The sequence below is a fragment of the Anopheles darlingi genome, chromosome 2 (genome assembly GCF_943734745.1).
Source record: "Anopheles darlingi chromosome 2, idAnoDarlMG_H_01, whole genome shotgun sequence".
Classification (NCBI taxonomy): domain Eukaryota; kingdom Metazoa; phylum Arthropoda; class Insecta; order Diptera; family Culicidae; genus Anopheles; species Anopheles darlingi.
The window spans coordinates 12561521-12571771 of NC_064874.1; the positions used below are offsets into that span (position 1 = coordinate 12561521).

Below are 10251 nucleotides of genomic sequence, written 5' to 3' on the forward strand. Positions count from 1 at the left end.
GGCTTAATCAAGAATTGCTTTTTCTTTCACTTTTAATTCCATTTCACTTTTAATTCCATAATGCTAATCGAAGATATTATGCCTCCTATTTCCGTGCTCATTTAATTAGATTTCCAATCTCAGCTCCCTTTTCACGCGACACTAATACTTGTATTGTTGATGCTAGTGAATTTCGTTGAATGCCTAAGTTTTTAAACCTTCCCCTGCCTTCTACCTTCTCCTGAATCCAATAACCGAATTCATTTTTAATTAAAGAAAACATTGTTGATCCCCCTGGACCGACGTGCCAGTCAGCCTGAATACAGCGAAGTGCTAGTGGTGTGAATGTGCCCGCGGTGCCGGTTTGCCACCCAGACTTTATTGTCTTAAACTCCGTTCCATTGTGCTCGGCGTGTGTGTGCGCGCGCGACCGGAATGTGGGAATGAAATCAAATCGACCGAAAACCGTAGAACAAAAACACCCGTGAAGAGGGAAGGCTCCAACAAAATGGAATCCGAATGTTGGCCGCCACGGGACGAGCTCACCAATCGGGCGCTTTACCGGAAACCGAACGCGTACAGCATACATATGCTGTGATGTGTGGCAGCAACGACGGTCTGTGCAGTGGCGTGAGTGAGGTGCTTGAAAGCAATTTTCGTGAAAACACGGCGGTTTCACGCCACACCCACGGCAAAGTGTGTTGAGCAGCGCGACGCCACAACAATACCGTCGAGGAGTGCGCTTTGACACCGGGAATCAACCCGGTCCCCCGGTGTGGCACACAACAACAATAAAAACAACAACAACAGTGAAACACAAACAACAAACAAACGGCGAGGAGAACGAAGGGAGAAAGAGAGAACAAACAGTGGCCAACAGAGGGTGAGAGGCTAGAGGCCAGTACCAGCAAATGCAATCGAGCCGTCCGCGTGTTCACCGAGGCCATCCTCGTTGACACCTGCCTCCTCCCTTGTACGCCCGGGGGCCGGCAGATTTGACGCCTAGACGCCTGGCGGCGTCCGCGTAGCCGTGAATGATGCCCGTGGTGTGACCAGAGTGCCGGAGTGCGTGGTTCCCGGTGCCGGATGCGTGATCCGAAAGGCTCCACGGTTGCTGCTGCTGCTACTGCTGCTGCTCACGTGCGGGCTCAAACCGAACCAAAAACAAACAAACAAACAAACATTATGGAGCTAAAATAAATCCAAAAGCGGTTCTGCTTCATCTTCCTACACTCCCTCCCCCTCCAACCTTTGTCAGCTCCTCGCGGAATCGCGTGCTCGCGAGTAAGGAAACTCCAAACCAAACACATCAACCGACAACCCGGTCGGTACCGTGCGCCTCCATCGCCAATGAGTGTGTCCGTGTGTCCCGTGTACGTGTGTCTGTGTGCATGTGTGTGTGTTTGTGTGGCCAGCGCGTTCTGCTCGCCTGAATGAATGCGAGTGCGAGCGTGGATAGGCGAGAAACGTAAAACCGCACGCACGATTACGGGGCGCTAGAGAGAGGCGTGCAAATACGACTAGCTAGTGGCACACGCACAAGCGCACAACAGTGATATCTTTGGGGTGCTACAGCAGCTAGAGCCGACTGGCAGCCAGGACGCCCTCGACGAGAGAACTGCACGATGACTAATCTCGTTAATAGCAGCCTGGGATTTATTGTCTTTGGATTAATTTTTGCTTCGTTCTGCGGCAACGCGACGCGCATATTCGGTAAGTGTGTCTGGGTGGGTGGGCCTACTAGATGGCTCTGGGCCTACCCCTCACAAAAAAAAGAAAATCCGCTTCACCCGTTTTATGCTGACCAAAAAAAAAAACACCAAAAGTCCATTAGTGTAAATTGTAATTATGGTGCTAGTGGTGGTGGTGGTGGTGGTGGTGGTGGTGGTGGTAGTAGTTTGGGGGATTCGCAAACTCACCATAAACGCTTATCAGGTAGGCCTTTCAGGTACTTCAAATGTGCGGCTCCAACCAAAACCAAAACCAAAAAAAAACATCCCTCGAACAATCAGAGTAGACCATTGGCATATCCGCCATTTTTGGTCTGTGCTGGCTGGGAAGTTTGCTAGCACCCTGTGGTATCACAAAACCCGGCAGTTAGGCAGGGGAGTTGGTAAAACCCTTTTCAAGCATAACTTTTCGCTAAAATAGCGCACAGACGGTGGAAAGAGAGAGAGAGAGCGGGCGGTGCCTCGTGATGCGAGGACGCCGTGAGGCCGTTAAAGCTGCACCGTACACTGGCACAAGGAACACCGGGTTGTTGGTGGTGGTGGAATGCGTGAAACTGAAGTGGAGCGAATGGCGGTAGTAAAGTGAGGTTAAATCCCTTCCGTTACTTACGCTGTTGCGGTTGGCTGGAAGTGAGCGACACACGAGAGCAAGAGGAAGAACGGATCCGTTTTGGGATTCGTGCCTGAAGTTGGGAAGAAGCGGACGCACCGATAAGGCCTAGACCAAAACCCGGTGCGAAGGTTTCTTCGGTTCGGTTTGCTATGTACGGAATGGAAATTATTTTGACAGCTGGCTCTGATTAGCGTGCGCTTATGCTTCAGCGCACCTCCCGCAATGTATGCTGCCACCGACAGCAGCAGCAGCTGTAGAGAACCATCACACACACACACACGCATAGGGCAAAGGGTAGCGGCACGTTGTTTCTTCGAAGCAAACTTTCCTGCACCAGCATTAATGGTCCGTTGTCTACGCCGTACGAAGGCTGCTGCCACGCGAAGGGGCACCATAATGTTTCGCAAGAAAGGGGACCGTATAATTGGAAACAAGCAACAATGGTGGATGGATTCGTGGAAAAAGCGTGTGGAACTCAGCTCAGCAACTCGTGCTGCCATCCGCGCAATTTTTCAACCAACTCGCATTGTTTGCATTCTCGGTGGATCATGCATTTTATGCGAGGAATGTAAATGCCATTTTAACATTGTTCGGGCTGCTCCTCGAGGGGAGTTCGCATGAAAAGAGTCATAGGACATCGAGGATACGGTTATACGGTTCTCCATATTGATATCGCGCGAACATGCATATTGATTAGTCGGTTGTCCTACGATATCTAACCTTCTTCTGATTGACTGATGAGCTGATTGGTTACTGGATGGAATATTCCCAGAGCAAGGGTCCCACAGTGATTCGTCCTTTTGTAGCATCCCTCGCCATCGGTCAAACCATTTTGTTTTGTAGAAGGACTTATTCCTGGAAGAATAAGCATTAAGGGCATACGAACGAATGTGGATGAGACAACCATGCGTTCGTCCTCGTTATACTATCGTCTCTCTCACACATATTATGTGTCACGGCTTCAAGGCCACGGATATTTGCAGAGAAAACTTGGCCACATAACCGTGCTGCCATGCTGTCGATCAAGGAGTACAAAGCATTTACCCAATGGTGGGGAACTGCCAACGGGCAAGGGACTCGAGGAGACGCGGATTTATCGATTTACGACCTCGTTTCTCACCATTCCGTCCGCGTGTAGCAAGTTGCTTCGTTACTTCCCAGCGACCCAGCGCCGAAGGTAAGGTCAGGTGCACTCCCAACTTCGAGCTTTCCTTCCCTCCTTCCAGTGGGAGAGTCTTCTCCGGGAAATGGGATGAGGGATTACGAACGAACGGAACGCCGGATGTGAAGGATCGTTATCGGTAATAGAGTCTCGGCAAGCGGCACCAGCACGGACACACCGAGGAGTGCGGGATGGGATTGACACGCAGTGAGGCAACGAGAAGTTGTTTGCTGCTGTTTTGTAACGGGCGACATCAGATGGATTATGTGAACCGGATATTCTGATCATTAAGAGGAACGGTTGCTGGTTGCTGTGGATTCGATCGAGATGAATTTGTTGGACGGAAGAAGCAGGAGAAGAAGAAGAAGAAGAAGAAGGAGGAGGAGATCCAGCGTGTATCGCTTAGTGCTTCCCTTCGGTTCGGTCAACGTCGGTGGATTTATTGGATAAAATATTCCCGCTCCTTGGCGCAGTTGGTACCTACGGACAGAAGATATCAATCAGAATGGTTGATTGGAATGCTGCGTACTGCGTACAGGGCTCACAGTCACAGAACTCAATAAATCGTTTGAACTCCACACTCCCCCACTCTACTTAGGGTCTCTCAGTTGGGATCGACATTCGAATTGATTACCCTAGGACCCTTCATCCCTCTCAGGGTATATCACTTCAGGACATCGGGTTTGGATCGTCGGTCTTGGGTTTTTACAAAACGAAGAACTGAAAAACAATTGTTTGCTTTTCGGGTTTAGTATGTCAATTGGCGATGGCCGTTAATACTATGCCAATAGGGTGGACCCTACATGAAGAGGAGGAGGACCACTTCTAGACCACTCCAAGACGTAGTATGCAGCGTCATCGAATAATTCGGTTTGCAGCGGCCGGTTCTAGCCAACACCGCACGGCGTACTGCGTTATTTATCATCGAGCAATCGAGAAAGGATAAAGTGGCACCCGTTTCCGCTGGCTGGCCCGAATACCGGAATTCGATTGGATCGACTCTCCCTTCCCCCACGCCACCCGACGTGATGGGACGTGTCGGTGTTGGGATGGTTCTACCAGCCCCGGGTTCTACCGAACGATAAAACAAGGCCGCATGTCCCACTTTCACAACTTTATTGGAGAGATTATGAGCTAAGAGAAATAAATTGCTTCTTTTCGGGCGGTTTGTTGGAGGATCAGCTCCCTTCTCCTCTCCAGGAAACGTCGTTCGACCAGCCAGCCATCAGTGCCAAAGATACCGGAGCAAAAGAGCTGATTCAACCACAAGCAATCACTGCTCCCTCGACCCTCTTGTCTTGAGACGCGCACTCCGGAGCGCATCTGGGTCTCTTCCCCCTAGAAGATGATGATGGCCACGGACCAACAGACCAACCGAACCGAGCGACCACCGGAGATAAGATTTCGAGATCGCTGGCTTCGCTCTTTTTTTTTTTGGTTGTTGTTGTTGCAACGGGCACTCCTCCTTCAGCCGTTAGCCGTTACGTAAGTCGTTAGTTCCGCCAGATCCGGACCGGTTCGGTACGAGGTTGCTGGATGTGGCCAAAGCGACGCCACCCTTTTTCCACCGGTTCCAAAATGTGACATGTGCGGCTGGCTGGTGCCGAAACAAAACAAAACCTCGTCCAGGGTGTGCGCGTGTGTGTGTGTGTGCGCCACCTTGCGGAACACCAGATGGGCAGATGAAGGGCCGCCATTCCGGTGGCCTTATCGCTTGCCGAGATCCTCCCTTTGTCGGTTTCGATTCGGCGGGAGTCGCCGTGCCTCGCACATATCTCTCTCGCACATCATCAAAATTTGAAATAAAAAAAAAAACACTCCTCGAAAAAGCAAACACAGAATGGAGTGGCAGCAGATCGAAAAAGGGGTTTAAGGCGGGTGGGGTGGAGAGGGTGTTCCCGGTGTTTCGTGAGGGGCCGGGCTGGGCCGGGCTTTTGGTCCCTATCTGCGCTTCTGACACTTTTCGGGCACGGGGTCTACCGAGAGGGTTCCTTTTTTTGATTGTCGCTGTTGATCCCGACATTTTCTGGTCTACTCCTTTCTGTATCTCTCTCTGTCTCTCTCTCTTTCTGTTTCTCTTTCCGTGCTGTCAGCACGATACGTCCGGTGCGTCATCTACTGAGTATTCCGGAGGAACACCATTGAAACCCGAGAACTTTCCTCAGCAAACTATTTGCAATTCAAATGTGCCCTTACGCGTCACCATCCTGCGTGGTGGTGGGGTGGAAGGAGCTTTTTTTTGGGAGAGAGAGAAACCTTCTTCAATCGAGCTTCATCTCATGCAACACACCACCACGTCTGGACAAAAAAAAAATTGTTTGAAACAGAAAAAGAGAAACTCTTTGTTCGTTTTTTTGTTTTCACTCTTTCCCTTTCGCGCTCTCTTCTTTGTGATCTACCATCCACGTGTAAGAGTACAATGAGTACCCAACGAACGGATGTTTGGAAGAGAAGAAAAAGGATGGCCACGTTGGGTTAGACAGACAAATCCTCGACCATCATGGCAAGAGCAAGAGCTCTCTGTTGTTGTTGTTGTTGAAACTCGCAGTAGCCGTGGAAGTAGCAGAACCGTACTCCGGACCTGTTTACCGTTTCCAGCGTACGAGTAGGCCATGGACCATCTCCATCAGCACGGGTCACGGGGAAAATCCTCGTGATTGATTTACTGTCTTCTTGACTCGGCCTCCCATTTGTCCAGGGAGCACGGTACGGATCCGGCCCCAGAACGGCTAACGCTGTTCAGCTGACGTTGAGCTGGAATGAAGTCAAACTATGGCCACGACGACCGGATGGACAGATTGGTTTGCAGAAGGGACTAGAAACTGCTCGGTAGGTTGGTCGTTCGGTGAGACAATCATCGATTATACATTTACATCGTGATTCTCAACTGGAAGTGGATTATAAGTTGAATGTAGAATGTGAGAGACACAGAGAAAGAGAGGGGCAGAGAGAGAGAGAAAGAGAGAGAGAGACAGAGAGAGAGAGAGAGAGAGAGAGAGACAGAGAGGAAGGCATTCAATCTGTAAAGCGACTTGAGCATGTTGGTAGGTACCATGGCGAGGGCTCCATGTAATAATGAATTCGAAGTGAGGGAAATTACCATCTTCATTTAACAAATTGCATCCTTCTCTTGCCAGAGACAATGTTGCAGCATTGGTGGTGCTGGTTCAGACTTCTTTGCTCCGCTGTTTTACCGTTCCGCTTACATTGGTTTATCCGTGTCCTTGTATTTACTTTCTGCGTTTGAATTTTAATGTTCCATGAACCTGTCCATCTTTTCAACAATTTGCAAGCATTGCAGTGTCCAGTTTGTTTCGGCTTTTACGCGGTCATGCCAGGTTAATTGAATTGATTTCTCCCATGTTCTTCGTTTGTTTACTGAGCTCTAGCTGCCTATTGCAAACTATGTATGCGTATTTTTAATAACTTAAAGGTAAAAGAAAGCACAGAACAACACTTTAATCACAGCATCTTCATCACATTTAATGTTTATATAATCATATAAGCTTTCATCTTTGTATTTTCCCCTTTAAATTCATCATGCCTCCACGGGGATATTGTTCATTTAAAACACACACACAAACACACACACACACACACACACACACACACACACACACACACACACATTTGTTCTGCAAACTATGTTGCAGCTCAGGTATTTGATTATTCTATTTAATAATTTGGCTTAAAGCTTATTTTGCTCGTTTGACCCGTTTCATTTTCCATCACTCTCGTTGCCTTTCCTCATTAGTCTCCTTCAATTCCCCTTATTTCCATTCATTTACGGTGCTCTCTGCTATCCTTTTGCAACCATTTTATGGCGTTTATTGCCCGGCTACGCTATCAAACGTGAAACTCCAACCGACGGAGAAACCTCCGGGGCTAGGCGCCAGGACGAGGACTGGCGAAGGCAAATATCCAAAAATCACCTCCGAGTGCAAACCAGTTTATCTTAATATCCCGCTTCAGCCAACCCGAAGGAACCACTGGGCGAGGAGGAGGAGGAGGAGGAGGCAAAGCGAGCACCGGAAGCACCGGACCAGAAGGTCGGGTTGCGTTGGGAGCATTTGCTTTTCATTTTCGTTTTCGACGAATCAAATTATAGCGATGCAAATTCCGCAATTCGCTGCTTTATGTCCGGCTATCTACAACCGGTCTGCGCTCGCCGTGGAACCGCCTGGCCCTAGAAACCGAAAAGGGGGCAAGAGCCACGCCGCGCCGCCGGTTTGTTTGATGATTTATAGAGCCGAGAGACCGAAGCCGAGTGGCCCCAAGTGTATCGTTTGGAGTTTGGGGGGGTGAGAGGGTGCTCGTTCTGGCCTCTTCCTTCCTTCCTTTTCGCAAGCACTGCACGCGGTGGTCATCTTCCAGCTGTGTTGGAGGGAGCTTTTTTTTTATTTTATATTTCTGTTTGGCATCGCCCTAGTCGCCATCGTCGCCATCGTCGTCGTCGTCGTCGTTGGTGAATCGTGATTTCCGGTAATACACCATTCGGTTCCACACCGGTTCTCACACACAAACACCCATGCACGCAGCATATACACCCCGTCCACATTTTTTGGCGCCGGCTGTGACCGGTGCGCACGGGTTGACGTTGATTTATGGCGGGCAAATGGTGCCATTTTGTCGGGTGGTGCGGCCATAATGGAGCGCAGGCATCAACGGAAAGCTCGAAACCGAACCGAACCACCACAACCAACGCTGACGCACACACACACACACAGCAAGTGGACACAGTGAAGGCAATAAAATAGTTCCAGAAACCGAAAACCCGAAACGACGAAGAAGTTATGACATTGGCCACCGGCACTCGGTGTCGATGCCATGAACGCTCCGCGGACCAGCAAGGACAATGTCTGGCGTGGGGATCTAGGACGCCCACGAGGGGAATGGCCGTTGGTGGCATGGTCATGGTTGTTTCTGTTATACATCGAATCGTATAATTTTTAATTAATTTTGACAACTCACCGAATGGGGGAGCGGTGCAGGGTGCGCAACATTTATGATGTATTTACCTATGGAAGCCATTAGTAATTTATAGTTTGGACCGCCATTCGTCGGTCGGTCGTCGTCTGGCCATGGCGCCCTCATTGGGAGGGACCACTAGGGCCGCTAGACACCCCCCTCCAGTGGTTCCGAGCGAACGACATAAACATTACAACGACCACAAAAACCACAATAGCGGCACGTGGCCAGCAGCAAATTTGTAATTCGAAATCATAAAAAAAACACACGAACCCGATGTTGTGTATCAATAATGGTTTTCTGTTTTTTTTTATTGTTATTGTTGCTTTGTTTGTCCCCAAACAACCCCCCCTCCCCCTCCATTGGACAGATATTGAGAACATCCCGGTCGTAAAGTACGTGGCAGTCGCTGGGCGCAACGTGACGATCAGCTGCCCGGGCGTCAACGAGCACTCGCTAATCGATACGCTCATTTGGAAGACCACACAAACCGTCGCGGAGTACGTTAATGGGTTGCCATTAGTGAATAACCCACGGGTAAGTCCAGGCTCGCTGTTGACCTCGGAGCTGTCAGGTGTCAGGTGGTGTTGGACCACCGCGTGGACTGTTATGAAAAACACAATCCCCCCGGTGGCCGGTGCACGATTATTATAACATTTTTTATTAATTTCGCTCTCTTCCTCTCCTCTCTCTCACACACACACACACGATCAGATAACGCTGTTGCCAGATAACTTTAGTCTCCACATTAGCCCGACCAGCTCGGCGGATACGGCCGAGTACACCTGTCTGTTCAACGATCGCCACAGTCCCGAAGCGATAGCGGATCTCCTAGTTCAGGGTAAGTGGCCGAGGGGTGCAAGAGGGTGCAGGATACCGAGACACCATCGAGTCGAGAGTCCTCGAAGACTGATTTACGCTTTACGCCTTCTTTTTCCTCCGTTTTCTTCTATTTCAATTCCTTCTCCAAAAAGACGTTCCCGATCCACCGGGGAGACCGCTGGTCGTAAGCTTCACCTCTCGTTCGGTCGATCTGTCCTGGGCACACTCACAGGACGCCCGGAACGCACCGGTGACGAATTTCATCATCGAAATCAGGTACGGCACGGAGCGACCAGCGACAAAACGTAAACAAACCTTCGAATACATTGTATTTTCTGCTTCTATATTTCTTTCTCTCCCGTTAACGTCTGACGTCATCATGGCCTAGGGTGGGCGAGAACGGTGACTGGAATCAGGTGCCGCCGATCTACACGAAATCGAGTGTCGCTTCACACCAGGTGACCGGCCTGTTACCGTTCACCGTGTACAGCTTTCGGATCATCGCCGTCAACGAGCTGGGACACAGTGCACCCTCCAAGGAGTCCTACTACTTCGTGACGTTACGCGAAGGTGAGTTCCGTGTCTGGTCTGGTCTGGTCTGGTGTGGTGTGCCGTGTTTGGCGAAAATTACGAAATTTGTAACGCTCCCTCGGCGGCCGGCCGGCGTACCGGGAAAGGCCTCGTCTCGAAGGAGCGGATTCGCAGCTTACTATGTTGTCTTGGGACCGGAAATGGCTCCATGGGGGGGGGGGGGGGGGTGGGCTGGAATGGCGGTTAACTCTTTTTAAAACAACCGTTTTTACGACCGAGCATGTTACGTGTTGCTAGTAAAAAGCAACGATTAGTTCGAAAGGCACACAAGAAAAAAGAAAGAAAGAAAGGGTGGGAGGGAAAGTTAATAACCATTCCGGAAACAGTAAGTGTGATTGGCAAATGGTGGCAAGTGGTGGTGCCGCTGACGGTGCCAGTACCACCAC

At 50.0% G+C, this 10251-nt stretch overlaps 1 protein-coding gene across 1 annotated transcript in view; it reads left to right on the plus strand.

The window, feature by feature from the left end:
* The first annotated feature begins 416 nt into the window (after nt 1-416).
* Nucleotides 417-10251, plus strand: part of LOC125952501 (protein sidekick-2-like) — a 16960-nt gene continuing 7125 nt past the window's right edge. Inside the window, exons 1-5 of the mRNA XM_049681999.1 lie at nt 417-1692; nt 8823-8989; nt 9167-9293; nt 9427-9550; nt 9663-9844. Of these exons, the coding sequence (XP_049537956.1) occupies nt 1605-1692; nt 8823-8989; nt 9167-9293; nt 9427-9550; nt 9663-9844 (688 nt within the window). The 5' untranslated portion in view covers nt 417-1604. The remainder of the gene's footprint in view (nt 1693-8822; nt 8990-9166; nt 9294-9426; nt 9551-9662; nt 9845-10251) is intronic.